Below are 17,617 nucleotides of genomic sequence, written 5' to 3'. Positions count from 1 at the left end.
ATTTTAGCGTGCTTAATTTTCAGAAAGTGGTAGAAACATCTTCTGCAGTTATTACCTTGACATAACAGTTACAGATAACTCCTTTTGAACACGACGGATTGGCGCATCTAATTTCATTCTGAGCGATTCTTCCTAGTACTGATTTGATTAATTTATTTTGACCGTGCTTCATCCAACACACATATTTTGTTTATTTTTATAATGTTATTTGCAGATAAACAATTTTTTACCCTTGCAGTACGAGTATCTTGCTGCAAACTGATTTGTTATTCTACTGAAAAACCAGTCCGTCTTCTCTTTGGACTCCTAATGAAGATGATTTCAGAATGCTTGTTTTACAGATGTTGTTTCCTCACAGTCGATGTATTTCTGCGCTGTATTTGCTTCTAGTAGTCCCAATGTCATACCCAACAGTACCGTTCTCGCATAGTGTATAGTGAAACAAAGAGTCGTTGATATCCTATCTTTCCGGCCGCTGTGGACGAGCGCTTCTAGGCGCTTTAGTCCGGAATTACGCGGCTGCTACGATCGCAGGCTCGAATCCTGCCTCGAGCATGGATGTGTGTGATATCCTTAGGTTAGTTAGGTTTTCGTAGTTCTAAGTCAAGGAGACTGATGACCTCAGGTGGTAAGTCCCATAGTGCTTAGAGACGTTTGAACCATTTGATTTACTACCAGGACTAGCGTAATTTTCACGGCAGAAGATTGGATTCGAACGGTGGCACTAGTGTGTATTTTTTGGCTGCTGATTCATTCAACCCTTTAGATCGACACCTGACGGTGTAATTAACCAGAATAGCGCGTTCCACTGGCGTGCGTGCGCTGAGGCTGCCTGTCGTGCGGTATGCTCTGGCACCGCAGACAATGCTTCGGCCGACTGCCATGAGCCAGATCGTGCGATCACCCACAAATGTCAGATACCAGGGAGGCCCTGGTCTTCCGGGTTCAGTTTCTGACTTGGTATTTTCCTTTATCTAGTGTTAGAAAAAGCGAAGTGACTAAATAGTTCCAAAAGACACACAAGCGTGGGAATCCCAGGTAATATCCGTAACCTGTATGAATTATACGAGTTGAAAGTGGGTTATAGAGTTTGTGTGCTTAAAATTACACGTAATAAAAAATTAATAATGTGTTGGTGTCAACGCTCGTCGGTCATCTATTTCTTTTTTTTATTTTTTTCCCCACTTACCATACAGTTCCATTCATCCCCGTGCTAAAGTCTTAAGGTGAATCATGACGCTTATTCGAGTTGCTTTGTTTGTACAGATCCTCACATACGGGGGATAAATCGCTGACGCCTTAGACAATGGCTTCTCAATCTAGATGTGACTGTCAGTGGCAGCACGGCTGGTTTTCATAACTGTTGCTGCAAATTGTGTGAGGGGGAGACAGATTATATGAAATGACAGTGGTCTTAAATACAGCAGTAGAATAGATACGCCCTAAAATTTTATATCACAATGTCCACTTAATATTACATCATTCAGTTCAGAAATTAGAGATTTTAATAACGCGAATAATTATTTCACAAATAAATCAAAGTCAGCTGCTGGTGCAAAGTGTATTGTAGATATTACTATGATCTTCCCATGAATTTATACTTCCACAATACCACTTTCAAAATGCTGCTCACTGCAAAATCTTAGAGCATCAATGCTTTTAACTTCGTATCCCTTGTTAATATAAGTGAAAACGCCGCCTTAAACTTCACTTTTTAAGTCCTTACTGCACGTGAGCGTAGTGAAATGAACCAAAACAGTGCAACCACGCTTAATAACTAAAGTCTCGCAGCCATTAATCATACGGCCGCACATGACTGACTGTTTGCATGAGTTTCATCAGACTGTTTAGGAATTACGAGCGATCAGCGATCAGTTACTGCTATTTGCTCGCGCTAGAGATGCGCCGATGGTTTAAAACGATTCAGTAAGATCGTTAAAAAAAAAAAAGAGTAAAATCGTTTAGTAAAGGGTTTAAATGGAACAACTGTACAAACTGGAGAAAATGTAATATCGTAAACAAGAAATAATTCGTGAAATTTATGTTCTATATTTTAAACTCAGATTTTCCAGTTTTGTGAAGTAGCTGTCGCAAATAGAAAACTATTATTTAAATGGTTTGTTTACTTTAATCCGGACAACAGTTTAACATTCGGACAAGAATCCATAATTGTATAAACAAAAGATACTGGCATTTCGTCAGAATATGAATAGACATTGGAGCTAACCTGTTTCGAACTTTTGTTTGAATCCAGCCATGCGCGTATCATTTGCTTTCTCACGCAGCTGATGTTGGTGGTACATTTAAAATCCTGGAGGCGGAAGTTCACGAAGGTTGCTTTGTGCACGGTCCTCACCACTAGCTCAATAGAGACATGTGCAAGAGCTGTGCAATACTGGATTTGAAGTGGTTATAACTAAGCGGACTGTGCCATCCCCAGTTAATGGGAACGAATGTGACTTCTGAATTTTCTGCCTGCACGTGTCGGTAGCCAACGTCTGAAAGGCCTCATTCAAGTGTATCAAGCATAGATATCTCACAATTAGATTGTTCCTTCCGGGAGGAATGTCGCCAGTATTTGGATTATATTAGTGAAAGCGGCACAACTGTTGCCTACGTTGCTCAGGCAATACTTTCGTCAACTTCTTCGTCTATGACATTTACAGATGGAACGACAGACGATGGTTTAAACAACGATATATCAGTCAGCTTGGATTCCTCTGCAGATCACGACGTGCTCGCTGGTGTAGAAGGCGCAGGCTCAACGTTACTCCTTTACACTTCTGTTTGCGACTGCCTCTTTTCCCTTTTTGAGTTAGGTTGCGAGGAAACCATGCGTTTAACATATTGTGGACATATCTGACATTCACTGAGGTGCTGGTGCAGTCACGGCAGCTGTGAATGATGACAGAGCTTGTTGCAATATTTACATTTGACGTCTGCTTCTCCAACTATGGTTCGTGTTTCACACTGATTCGATATACTGCCACAAGGCCGCCTCGCTGCAGAAGGCTTGATAACTAAGATGACCACAAGACGACGAAGCGAGCTTCAGTATTGGAAAATCTTAACTGCCGGTTTAAGACGAAATTTTAAAACTTTGTTTTATATATATGAAGATAATGTCCGAAAGAACAGATACCATCTATATATGATTTGGCACGTATATATTTCTTAAACTAATAAACCTATACAGTGAATTTCATTTTTTGGTGATCGGGAAACTCAAAAAGCTTTTTTCGTACCTTTTCATAGGTGTTCAGTATGCCCCCCTTGAAATGCACGGCATATGTCTATGCAGTATTCAAACTGTTCCCACACTGCAGCGAGCATGTCTTCAGTTAAAGCTTCCACAGATGCTGTTGTGCGATGTCTCACTTGATTCGTTGTTGTTGGTAACAGAGGTACATAAACAGAACCTCTTATGAAGCCCCACAAGAAATAATCACGTACAAACAGGTCCGGTGACCTTGGAGGCCAGTAATGTAAGGCTGATTCATCTCGTACAGTGCGACCGATCCATCGCTCAGTAATCCTTTGACTGAAAAATTCCTACTCTTCCAGGTGACAGTGTGGCGGTACTCCACCCTGTTTGTAAATGAAGTCGTTCGAATCAGTCTCCAACTGTGGGAAAAGAAAGTTCTCAAGCATTTCGAGATGTGTGCTTCCTATAACAGTGTTCTCGGCTAAGATAAATGGATCATACACCCTTTCCAGTGAAACTGCACAAAACACATTAAATTTTGGAGAGTCCCTCTCATGTTCTACAACTTCACGTTGTTGTTCCGTACCCCATATTCTCACGTTATGACGGTTCACCTTTCCATTTAAATGGAATGTTGCCTCGTCTCCAAACACTAAGCGTGTAAGGAAATTTTCCCCCTCCATCTTGCCAAGAACAAAATTTCAGAACTCCACACGTTGTTGTTTGTCACCTTCACGAAGAGCTTGCTCTAGCTGAATTTTGTATGGTTTCATGTGTAAGTATCGACGCAATACACGCCAGACGGACATCAGGGGCATGTTGAGCTGTCGAGCTGCACTGTGGACGGATTTCTGCGGACACCGTGTGATACTATGGCAGATGCGTTCGATATCTGTGTCAGACATTCGGGGACGGCCCAGCGATTTGCCTTTACACAAACAACCTGTTTCTTGGAATTGTTCATGACACCGTCTAATGCTGCAGGAGGATCCACACCACACCTAGTACGAAAGTCACGCTGAACTGTTGTTACCGACCTGCTCTGCGAAAAACGTAGAACTCAAAACGCTTTCTGTTGTCCCGACACTATTTTTACTAGAACTGAAGTGGGTGCACACTGCTGCTCCCTAGAGGAAACCAGGTAAAACTCAAGACTTTGCTCTTTCCAACAGTACGTTCTTCACGTGCATATCTCAAATGACAATATAGTTACGATTTTTTTTAAAAAATCGGATGATTCTTTTTGATTCACCTTGTATTTCCAGGTACAATTGCGGCCGGCACGATGGGCATGTCGCTAGACAGCGCAATGCCGAAGGTGGCCTCGGCTGCAGCCAGCGCCGCGACGCGGTCTGCAGAAGTGCTGGAGGAGGACGGCGAGGTGTGGGACACGCTGAAGAAGGAGATGGACGACGCCGCCTCCACCATCCAGAGTGGCTTCCGCGGCTTCCAGGTGAGACGGTGCTCCCTCCCATCACCGTGCTTAAGTGTCCGCCTAACGTGCTGGCGCCAGTCTCTCTTCATTTATTTCTAGAGTTGACAATTTTCTAAACATTGTTCTCTGAAGTGTCGATATGGAGAAAACACACAATATTTCCACTAATCTCAGATGCTTACAGTTTTTTTGTAGGTTCGAGCTGTAAACTGAAGAGAAACGGTCAGACTATGACCTATTTTCATCCAGTAAATGAAACTGAAATTACATCAGTGTGGCGAAAAAACAAAATTCTGACTTTCATTCGCCCAATACAAAATTATGTTAGAGCGAGTGCAGTATATTTTCTACATTTTCTGTCAAAAACTTTCGCAATATGGTACAGGGTGACAATTATTGAGTATATGAAAAAAACGAAAATTAGTAACAAATTACGGCGTGCACACGCTTTATTCAACATTTAAACGTCACGACAGATATTCGGATTTATGTAAGGACATGTTCGATATGCCTGCCATCATTGACGGTGACGAATAGCGAAATTTTGCGTGACCCGCTGAAGTGTCGGAACTACGTTGCTGTCGATGACCTCCTAAATGGCAGTTTTCAGCTCAGCTATGGTTTTGGGGTTATTGCTGTGCACCTTGTCTTTCATAGAGCCCAACTAAAAGGAGTTGTATGTTTTCAGATCCGGAGAAAATAGAGGTCTGTCGAGGCCCATGCCACTGGCCTCTACATACCCCATAGTCAGTATGCGGTCCCCAAAGTGCTCCTCCAGGACATGAAAAACTCTCCTGCTTTGATGAGGTTGAGCTTCTTCTTGCATGAACCTCATGTTATCGTAATCAGCATCACTTTGGATAATAGGGATTAAATTATCTTCCAAAACCTTCACGTACCAAATGATTCAAATGGCTCTAAGCACTAAGGGGCTTAACATCTCAGGTCATGTCTCCTAGACTTAGAACTATGTAAACCTAACTAACCTAAGGACACCACAAACATCCATGCCCGAGGCAGGATTCGAACCTACGACCGTAGCAGCCGCGTGGCTCCGGACTGAAGCGCCTAGAACCGCTCGGCCACATAGGTCGGCCCTTCACGTACCGTTCGGTAATCACCTTGCCATCAAGGAATATCCGTGACTGGACACTGCACACCACTCAGTCACCCGAAGAGGGTGAAGAGACTTCTCGATCTCGACATGCAGATTCTCAGTCCCCCAAATGTCCCAATTTTGCTTATTGACGAACCCATCCAAATGAAAGTGGCCTTCGTCGCTAAACCAATGTGCATGCGCATACTAATTCCCATCATCTCCCGCGGCCAACCGTGCAGTTTGTGCGTCCTAATGCAAACCGTTCAGAACTTACGTTTTTATTTCATATAGCTCAGTAATTGCCACCCTGTACCTAAACTGTGTAAAACCTGTTTTAGTAATCATTGTCTTTACCAAAAGTTAATATATTTTATTGATTTTACCTGTTAATATGTCTGTCTTTTTCTTTTGGACACTAAAATTTAGCAATAAAAATGGACGTTATAATCAAACACGAGAAATTGGATAAAAGAGTAAGACTTTACTTGAAGAAGTAAACATAGCATTTTTTACAAATGCTGAGTAAACACTTATCACACTATTAATAAGAAGTTAACAATACTTCAGGTTTTGCATTATGTTAGATGACATCAAGCACACCATTCGTTTGCATTCGAAGTTGAATTCTCTTCGAGTGCAGTTCCAAATTAGCGATTGTTGCTATACGGCTCACTCTGTTGCCCGACATTCTTCTAGAGTTTTAGCTAAATAACGTGCAACTCAACGGAGGGAAAAGATGCAAAATGTTTCTAGTGGTATCCAGTTGCGCCAAGGACGTCTTTTTACAGATATTTCAAAAACGTTTCCTACTGTTTCCCGACTTTTCTAACAGCCGACATTCACATTTGTGCGTAACAGTAATCGGCCCTTCTTCCGATAAACAGCGCAGGCAGGCATTTTACACCGCACACATTTACATTATTCTAGAACGCCTTTTTACTTTTCTTTCGTGTAATCATCACATGCCTATTACCTTAATATTGCGCTTGAGTGACAGCTGACACCCCAAAAACCAAGCCGCTCGTAGCCTTTTCAGCCCGTTAGTTGAATTCCATCCTACATTATATTTGAGAATTAGCGTACTTGGTGCATGGATCAATCTTTTATACGGCGCGTAAAATCTCATATTAAATTCTCTGGTTATAAATTATTTTGTTTTGCATATCAGCGTTGTAATGGTTAAAATAAGACTGGAATCTTTACAATCATTTGGAAATGGTGGGTCAAATAGATGATTAATATTCCTCCATGCATCTTAAAACAGTAGATTAGTGACGAGATTTGGTTTCTGTTTTACTTCTGATTTCATGGATTTCATGGACCGAAGAACCAGGTACTCCACTTAACATTCCCTCCATGTATCTTAAAACAGTTTAGTGACTAGATTTACTTTTTATTTTACTTCTGGTTTCACGGACTAAAGAACCAGGTACCCCACTTAACATTCCATGTCACTATACATCATTGAAAACTGGCCTCAAGAGAAGCTCATTGGTAACCAGAGCAATATAATCCTGTGTGCAGTTACAGAAGAGCAGTTTATCCTTAGTAGCAACAGCTGAAGACGAAATTATAAATTGAGGAAGCATGGACTTGGGCGAAACGGGAAAAGAAGAGGCGAAGGATGCTGAAAATTTTGCGGAGTGATGAGCTAATAAATGCAGAGACTCTCTGCAGAATCTACAATGGAATGAAGATATGGAAAACCCTAAACACAGGAAGGAAGTGGCATTAGAATTTAAAGATTCCTCGACAACGAAGTCAAAAGAGACGGAGCACAAGCTCGGATTATTGAAGTTTGGGGAAGGAAATCGGCCAGATCTTTTTGAATGGATCATACCTGCATTTGCCTTAAGCAAAACACAGAAGACCGGATGGGGATTAGAACCATCGTACTCCGAATGAGAGCGCAGTTTGCTGACCACTGCGCCATCTCGCTCGATCTAAACATGAGGAGAAACATTTGTTACGATTTCAGGAAGTGTTCGCAGCATAGGATGGACTGGTGTGAGACCTCGTCAGTAACCATAGAGTGTTTACCCCTCGATGAACGAGATGACGATCTGGACACCACACCGGCTGCCCACTCCTGATACCACCGGAAAAAAATTGTCCCCTATCCCTTCTCCCTCTTTTTTTACAGGACGATTGGAGGCGTGTTTCGTTTTTGTTCGCCGCCGGAGCGTAAAGTGGTGGCAAAATTCCATGCTAGTTATCTTTAGGGTGACAGTGGCTCTGGCATTAATTATTGTTTTTGTTTGGAGATTAAATTGATTTTGGGGGTAGTATGGGTGTCAGAGACAAACCCCTGAAGATCTAGGAGAACAAATGTGGTTAGCGTCACAGTTTCTAGACAGGGGGATGCTGGGACCAGTTCCCAAAGGAATCAGAGATTTTATTCTCTTGGGAACTACACGTATGTGTTGCCCTAATAATTTCATTTCCTCTTATTCGCAAAGACGTAGGTCGCCGAAATGGTGCCAAACAGAAAGCTCTGCACCAGACGTCCAGCAATCCCAAATGGCGTTTTCCCGATCAACAATGTTATACCATCGTTTCATTTTCATTTCACCATAGGGAATAAAAACGGTAGTCCCTCGCGTCCGCTACAGATTAACGATAATTAACTCATGTGTGTCATCGCACCATTGTGTACCTTGAAAACTGAAGAGCGAATGACAGGCTCTAGTTTGAGTAGGTGCATGTTCATTATTGCTTGAATTAATCATGGATCGCACAAAAGTTGCTTCTGTAACGTGACGTCGCTCAGACATGACGGAAGATAAAACGATCTTCCACACAGTTACAGGTTATTAAAGTCCCTTTCTCAGAAACGATAAATTTGAAGATTCTTTCTACTTTTTTTTTTTTTTTTTAGATTCAACCTCGGAATGTATACTGTGGATCTTCAAGTGCTAAGTCTCCCAAAATTTCGTAATCATTTTCAGTTCAATTTTAGATCTTATTCTTCATTCACCGTTCTGCAATCAAATCTCTTCATTCCATCCAAACTTGGGTAGACATTATTTACATCACGCCCACTCTCATTTTGTAAAACGCTTTGTCGCTGTTGGCTAGTTAGTACCTACATGATGGTACACTGTAGCTTTCAGTTCTCGCACCGGCGAACACACACGAGCCATTAGCTGCAGAGCCGTATTTGCCTTGGGGTTACCCTAATCTTTATTATACAAAGCCGAGGAAAATTTGTTTATTCTTTATTACTGCTATAAATCTCCACAAGGCTACTGGGTATTCCCTTCACCCAGTGCTCCAGCTCGTGGTGAGAATACTGTAGCAGCGTGTTGGTTCCATTCAACAAATTTGCATCGCATTTATGTCTCAGCAAATCAACGATAATCATTCTGGATTAATTTTATAGTAGAAGAATCAGCGGTAAATTCTGATGTCACGTGAAAAGATTTAGAAAATTTTATAAAATTACTGGATTTAGACAGACAACTGTGTGCCTTTGCTGAAATAACACTGTCCTCAATCTGCTGCTAACTAGAGTGTGAAAAATTCATTAAAGAGATCGATAGTCTTTGAATATTGACGTGTGAAATAGTAGGACAGTAAAATGATCGTTCAGGTGCTACACAAACAGTCTGGAGTGGAGCACCAAATCAGAAATAGATCAAGCTCAGCCGTTTGTAGTATATAAGGAACAGATCTGTATAAACGTGTTGGTTTATCTCTACCTTCCAGACGCCTTCATGGAGTTAATTATAAGATTTTACAGCAATTTCAATTAAGATTGGGTAAGGATTTTTTACTATCCCTTACATTTTTCTGTCAATAGCCATAAAGATCTGAATTTGTTACCAGGTACTTTGATGTGTTATTATGATCTGTGACTAGGTGCTATCCACTCTGTATGTGTTTACAAAAATTGTAGACATCAGATGCAAAGTTTAATTAAAAAGGTATGAACACCGAAGTCAAATAATAAAAAAGAAATATGGTCATGAAAAACGGCAACTGAATATGAGTATAATGGAAGCAAAACGCACGTGTTGAGATTAAAAAGTGAATAATCTATTCATAAAGACAGGACATACATGAGGGAAATTTGATAAATAAAATATGTTGTCATTTTTTGATTCAAAAGGATCACTACATAGCACTTCAGTCATGGACTAACTAAAACGTTCAATAATGCATTTGCATGAGATTGAAAGAGTTCTGTTGTTAGAGATGTTATAGGTTGATTATTTTTCGAGCTTTTACACTGTAAGTGACACATTATTTGTGATAGAACTCTCTGTAACATCTCAAACTTTAATTATCAGTTACTGTATTACAATATTATTAATTTGTCAAAAAAGCTAACAGAACACCCTTGGTCTTTAATGAAAGATACCACGTAGTTTGCCTGAAATTATTTAGAAACACAAAAGTTATATAACTGCAACTTTCTAAGAAAGTAACCCATGTCTTCATAATTTTGCGTCTTTTATTTAACTTCATAATGGTTCATGGGCTACTGAATTACAATTCTACTGATCAAAAAGAAGATTTAAGAAGTTATACTGTAAAGCAAAATATAGGTGGGCAGTGTATGACATGTTGCTATTATAATTAAGAATATGACTATAAATAAAATGATATTCAAGGAAAAGTGGTTTCTGTAGAGAGAGTGCAGGTTTTTGAATGACATTCAAAAATATTAAGAAGAAAATGAATTAAAGTACTGTGCCTTCTTTTTAGGATCCATGCTCTTTGAACAGAGATTTACACAATGCCATAAGTATACTATGAAGTATTCTAGGTCACTTATGTGCTAAAAGCTCCCTCTCTGAGTGCAATCACTGCAGAATGAAACACTTAGGTATATCAAAAATGATTTTATGGGAAGTAACACACACCAATCAGAACACAGGTACTATTTGTAGACATTCGTATGCCAAATGTAGTCAGATTCTGAGCCTTAGTCAGTTATATAATTAATGACTGTAGATGTAGTATTAATAGAATGGTGATCAAAGTATGGATTTTGTTGTGTTTTAGTGTATCCAAGCAGAAGTCCATTTGCTGCAAATCTTTAGACAATTATAGTTTCATCATGGAAAATTACATACTTTTCGTGGCTTTTGTAGGACTTACCTGGAAGTTCTAAGCTATATGAAGAATAGATATGCATCAACTACAGTATCTCACTGCCTCCTTCACATAACATTCCTCTAATTAGAAATAAGCAATACATTTGATGACTCACTGTCAGCTAAAGAATTAAATTAACAGCTGTTTCATCTGTCAAGAAATTATATAAGTTGCAAGCTATTTTTCGTTTACTTGTCAAACTCAAATACCATAGCAGTTTCATGAAAACAATGGATTAATCTGTTTTGACCACTACGATTATTAGCTGATGCCTTGTACATTAATTTCTCACATATTTTTGAGATTGTTGATACTAATAGCATGATGCTAGTGTATTCTGTACCACATCTCCTTTCTATGTAAGTTATGTTTCATTACTAAATATTTAACGCAGTCTGAGGAATGATCTCCTTCAAACAATTGCTGATGTTTGATGCAATTTGAACAGAAAAATTCTAAGATCTGCTTATAGCTGCTTCAAGTTTCAATGGTTTTACAATTTTATTTGCCCCCTATTCTGATAGATTGGACTTTTCTTATTAGCTCTATTTTGATTTGTGTGATTGGATCCTTCATTCAGTTTGTCAAGATGAGGTTATTAATATTTCTAGAATCTACAATTTTATTTTTGGTGTTAGTGACTACTAACTCAAACATTGCACTGCTGACCAGGAATAACCACATCATACAGAATTATCTCTCTCATATTCATTGTTCTATTTCTACAGTATGTCTCCTTTGCACTGATAGTAATGTCACAACAGAGTAACAATGCATTGCACATGGAATCTGTTTATAACTTGAACCATGGTATAGCTTTAGTTTGATCCTTAATGCCTGTATGATTGAAATTACTTGGCGCTCAGTACTATAGGTCTTGCACTGGCACATTATTAAGAAACAATTTTAAAGAAAATACATAAACACCTGTAGGATAACATTACTTGAAAGTGAAATGTACATATCATGATATTTCAGGCTCTAAAGACAAATTATGATGAGTTCCCATTACTGACTTCAGTTCACCCAAAATTTAGGATTAATTTCACTTTCTAATAGTTGTTCCTGATTCTTCTAGGGAAATTACTTTTCCATCAATAAGAATCCTATATTCTACTAAATTTAGTCAATCTGATAGAGATGATTTTTATATTCATTCTGTGATTAGTGTCTTCACTGAATATTGTTTCTTATGTTATGATAAAAGTTCATCCCAGTTTTTAATGTACAATGCTCTTTTTCTAATATATTGTAAAATATTTCTCTCATTCTTACCTCTTAATTTATTCGTATAGTTCATGAATCGTATTTTTAATTTTTTACTTCTACATTATAATTTTTTATGAAATGACAAAAATTCTACTAATTTTTAATTTATAAACTTCTCTTTCTTTATTTTTAATATTGTGTTATAAAATCTTTCCCAACAATTTTAAGGAACTGTGTTTTTTTCTTTACATCAGGCTATGATTGTATACTTGTCTTTAATTCTATTTATTTTTCTTTCAGAATTTAAAACTTTTATTTTTGCCCCTGCAGCCCTAGACATGGTAGTAAAACAGCAATTTACCGCATTTTTGGTGCTATTACATACATTTTCGTTTTTGTGGAAAAATTACATTTATAGTGTATTTTGTTCACATATCTATATTTTTATAGGTAGGTACTAGCGAAACTTTTCTTCATGCTTTAGTCTTTTTTCAGGTATCTTGTGTAGTTCACTTTACTTAGTTTTCGCTTGGATAAAGAGAAAAGATTATTCATCTTCAATGAAGAAGTATTAAGGTATTAGGTTTCAACAAAAACAGTATGTAATGTTATCTATAAATTAATGATGATTATGGTATAATTAAAAAAGCAGTTGTGGTATTATGCTACATTATAGATATAATGTGGCGAATTTTGATGATATATGAAAGTAATAGCCACGTTTATAACTGCCTAATTATGACAAGAACTTTTATTACTCGGGCTGCATACATTTTTCTGTGGAATTAAAAAGAGACGTCGAAGAGAACTTCAATGACTTTTGTGGAACTTGAAGGAGACTACTGAAATTCTAATGGCTGACAGGCTGATCAACAGAGACAGTGGCTACACCCTAGGCAAAGCTTGAGACCCAGCGCTCAGCTAACTAAAACCATAGGTCGGCCAAGAGTCATTCCTCTCCATCTTTGGCGATGCCGTTCCCCGACCATTCCAGCCGACGCATCGTGCAACCGGGTAGTGCAAAGGGGTGGGGAGATATTGTAGCATAAAGGAGGCGAAAAGTAACGAAGACGGTCATTCTACAGGTATCGCTTGAAGATGACGCCACGGTAGGCTGTCGAAATATCGCGTTACATTGACGACTGGAGCCGGTTGGACACCTCAGAACAATAGAAACTAATATTAACAAGCTAATAGCGTCACGAATCACAGTCCAGCTGTCCGCAGGTCTCCAACAAAAGTCTGACCTACTGAAAACTTGTAATTGAGGCACAGTTCACATGTTCATTCCTGTGACTGTCGTATTGAGCACTAAAAATGTAGACAATGAATATTTATACATGCTATAAAGCGATTCCAGACAAACAATAATACATTTCCAGCAGCATAGGCCTGTGTTAAAGAGTATTTATTGCCTTCGGATGTCATCAGTCTTTCCTCGTAAACCTCTTGTTACTATTTTCTCCACAGATCAAACTCCAATGGTCTTAAGCCTTGTGAGTGTGGAGGCCATTTTGTGTTTCCCAAACGAGTGATCCAGCAATTTCCCTAAGTTTTGTTAAGGCCTGTAACCTAATGTGTGGTACGGGCTGGGGCATCCATTACATTGGTAACACGTGAACTGCTATGTCCAGGGCGATGCGTTCCAATAACTCAGGCAGCATATATGTTGGAACACGATCTGATCAAAGGTATCTGCCAACCCTACGTAATGTGGGATTGTCCAGCGGACTTCACGAGAGGAGTATCTGCCATTATAAAAAGTGGCGGGGAGTACTGTGTTGTCCGCAGGGAAGCAGAAACATCGCAATGGTTCGGGCAGGAGAGCTCATTGACTTCTAACGTGACTAGTCACTGGATGTCACCTAAGTGTCAAATCCATCAGAGACATTTCAACCCTGCTAAAGTGAACTAATCGACTACTGGTGATTGTGAAGTGCAAACACGAAGGAAAAACTTCAGACAAGGCTGACCTCAAATACTGACGTACAGGGACCATCGAATATTGTAGAAGGTGGTTGTAAAAAATCGCATGAAATCAGTGGAAAGAATCACTCATGAGATCCAAAGTGTTGTGTTGAACGAAAATAAAGTCGCCGGTACAACGATGGGTTCTTTGGTTTACTCTTGCGAGGGGGGGAGGGGGAGTGAGTGGCACTATAACACATAATATATTAGTTCATTTTATTACAGTATTGACCCGAAAGTTACGTAAATTTGTAGAATCCGTTTCCACAGGAACGTTCCGATTATTTACAACTGTCTCTGAGTATTAAAGTATCAATTGATACAGAGAAATTTGCAAGACTCTTCACTTCAAGTATAACTTACATACTATTCTCATTAAGTTCTGCCAAAGACATGTAATACTCTGGCGCCCAATCTAAGGCGATGCTGTCGTCTTGATCGGTGAATGATAACTGGGCTGATCGTTCCTCTGCTCAGCCATAAGTAGACCATCTAGAGTGGTGGCGTAGCGTAGTTCCAGGAGGCACTTCTACGCCGGAATTTCTCATTAGTCGGTACGGCATGCAGTGACTATCGTATTCGTAGCGAGTTGCCGACCTTGCTTTGACACACCATTCCTCCGACGATACCACACGAAGTCCTACCAGCAAGCACAATGACTGTGCGCAGGGAGTTAAAAATAATGGGGTACAGTGGTCAAGCTGCTCCTCATAAGCTGACGTTTCTGTAGCTAATCCTAAGCGACACTTGAGGTGGTGTAAAGACGCCACTGGGCAACATATTACTGAAAAGAGTTATTTAGAGTGACGAATACTCCATACTCTTATCAGACGGAAAGGTTTGTGTTTGGCGAATGCCTGGAGAATGTTGCGTGCCATCAAAGTAGTGCGTGCCATCAAAGTAGTGCTAACAGTGAAGTACGAAGGAGGTGGTGTTACGCTATGGGGTGTTTTTCGTGTTTAGAATGTTATCCCCTTATTGCGTTTAAGATGATTGTTTATATCACCGTGACAGTGCACCCTGCCTTAAAGTAGCATCTGTGAGGCAACAGCTTGTAGATAATCAGTCATGAAATGGACTGACCTACCAGGACCCCCGACTTGACCCCAAAGAAATACCTTTGTGACAAGTCAGAGCACTGACTTCGCTCCAGACCCCAGCGTCCAACATCAGTGTCTTTTCTGATTTTGGCTCTTGAGGGAGAATGAGTTGCCAGTTCCTCCACAGACATTCAGATACCTTATTGAGTGTGTCTGCAGTCGAGTAGAATGCACAGTGACGTAAAAACACCTTCGCATTAGGCATCTTATAGTCACCATTGTATGCACACTCACTTCAGGATTACGCCTACTTCCCCTGTGTTGCGAGAACGGGGTCGTGGTAGTGGTCAACATCTCTTGCAGTGTATGTAAGAAAGGTGATTTTTAATAGCGAACGGTGCTTCACAACAAAAAGCGTGAGCCTGTGTTTAAGGAAACGTTCCTTCGTAAAATGAAAATGGCTTATGCCCTATGTATGTATCTGGTGTTCCTCCGTTCCAGCTTAAGTCTATTATTATTTTAACTTGAGTTTCGTACAAGCAACTGTTTGCCCAATCGCATCCGACCTTCCTACTGTCATGAATACCAGGTATCGTAAATTAGTTGCAAGTATGTGTTGGAATTTGAATGAAGATCAGATAACAATCGCTGCAGTTAATTATTTCACTTAGATATATAAAACTGTTATGCCTTCACATGCATATTCTATACAGCAGTACCAGCTGACAGGTACTCTATGTATTTGTAATACCATAAAGGATGGTCTATTGTCTACGTATCAGCCTTTAGTATTACTCGAAATTATTTCTCTTGAATGGAAATGTCGTGTGGCTAGGGCCTCCCGTCGGGTAGACCGTTCGCTTGGTGCAGGTCTTTCGATTTGACGCCACTTCGGCGACCTGCGCGTCGATGGGGATGAAATGATGATGATTAGGACAACACAACACCCAGTCCCTGGGCGTAGAAAATTTTCGACCCAGCCGGGAATCGAATCCGGGCCCTTAGGATTGACAGTCTGTCACGCTGACCACTCAGCTACCGGGGCGGACATTTCTCTTGAATAATATCTGTGCTTGCCTATCAAGACTGATTTATCTCAAGGAAATAATTGATTATAAGTAAGAATCTCATTAACATTGATTTTTGGAACAACAGTTGTAATAAGAAGCTGCATCTACATGCACAGTTTATCCTTCAGTACATAGTTCACCTTCGTGTAACAAACGTACATCAAGCAGTCAATAAAATGTACAATTAACTTCAAATCCGATAACCACCTGTCATACACTGTTAATTAATTCTCAGCAGACCTTTTCTTTACTTACAATAGATTTTAACCTTTAAGTGCCAAGTTGCTCATAAAATTGCGCATATAGCGACAATTATAAAGCAGAGACATAAGTCACTCCAATGCCAGCGATGCAATTTTAGTCGACACTGTTTGTCTCTGCTTTGTTTTAAGGTAAAATAAATATTTTATTTTATTTCCTTTTCAGTACCTATTTTCTCAAAAATTTCTGTAAAGCATTTCATTAGATCTCAATCATCCGTATTTGTAACTTTTCCTTCTATAGCTAATTTCATTTAAGTATGAAATGCTTTTAAGTTTGTCTCTTTGAATTAATTTCAATAACCTTTTCCTGCAAGAACTCTAATTGTTGTGAGGTTAACTAATTACCTGCAAATAATAGTCGGGAACTCCTTTTTTCACGTTGCAGGGCTTTATTTTAACTTTTCCAGTACATCAGAAGCCGAAGGTACTGAACGAGTGCCAGCATATCTCCATTCCTCGATATAGCGACTTAATATTCTCAACAAAGTACAGACTAAAATCCTACGTGCCACCACGACTTTGGGCCCCGAAATTATACAATTTAAGCAAAATTTAAGTCTATTCAGGTGTTGGCAAATCTTTATCAGCTATTTTTCACCTAATTTAATAGTCAATTATCAGTTCAAATATCTAAGTAAAGACATATCTGTGACGTGCTTGTATGGATGAGTCCAATATTTCTGTTTATACTTGAGGGAAAGACTTTGGTAAGTTATCAGCAACTAACTCTATACGACCAATACATAGCTTCGTTCAGAAATTGGCTAGTGCCTGTTTAACCAAGAACATTGTCGCTTGAGTCACTATCGCTCAATGCAACCACAAATCCGTTCAGCATCCTAACGGGGCAACACACTGTCCTCTCAGTATGCATTAATCTCCAAATAAGGCAGCTAACACTCAGGATGCGCTAACCATACACACAGTTACAGCAGTACTCAGTCACCTCTGAGTTGCTGAACGGGAACACTAGGTAGAAAATATGGAACAATCCAGGTTAGCATCTCGTCATAAATACAGTAACATACCAAACTTAACACTAGATCTCAGTATAGTTCTCACTAGGAAATATTTCAATCATCCAAAACTAATAAAGCCCACTCTATACCCTTACATTGTCAGATCTCCCTAACTAGTCGTTCAACAGTTCACGGTGGGAGCCACTAAACTGTATTTTACTGAAACAAACTCGCAGAATTACAAAAAAATGGTTCAAATGGCTCTG

At 39.5% G+C, this 17,617-nt stretch overlaps 1 protein-coding gene across 1 annotated transcript in view; it reads left to right on the top strand.

Annotated features, from left to right (window-relative positions):
• Positions 1-17,617, top strand: part of LOC126260540 (nascent polypeptide-associated complex subunit alpha, muscle-specific form-like) — a 468,909-nt gene that overhangs the window by 437,507 nt on the left and 13,785 nt on the right. The window contains exon 6 of the mRNA XM_049957875.1: positions 4,471-4,658. Within this exon, the coding sequence (XP_049813832.1) occupies positions 4,471-4,658 (188 nt within the window). The remainder of the gene's footprint in view (positions 1-4,470; positions 4,659-17,617) is intronic.

Source organism: Schistocerca nitens, chromosome 5 (assembly GCF_023898315.1).
Source record: "Schistocerca nitens isolate TAMUIC-IGC-003100 chromosome 5, iqSchNite1.1, whole genome shotgun sequence".
NCBI classification, from domain to species: Eukaryota; Metazoa; Arthropoda; class Insecta; order Orthoptera; family Acrididae; genus Schistocerca; species Schistocerca nitens.
This window is presented reverse-complemented; position numbering and strand designations above follow the sequence as displayed.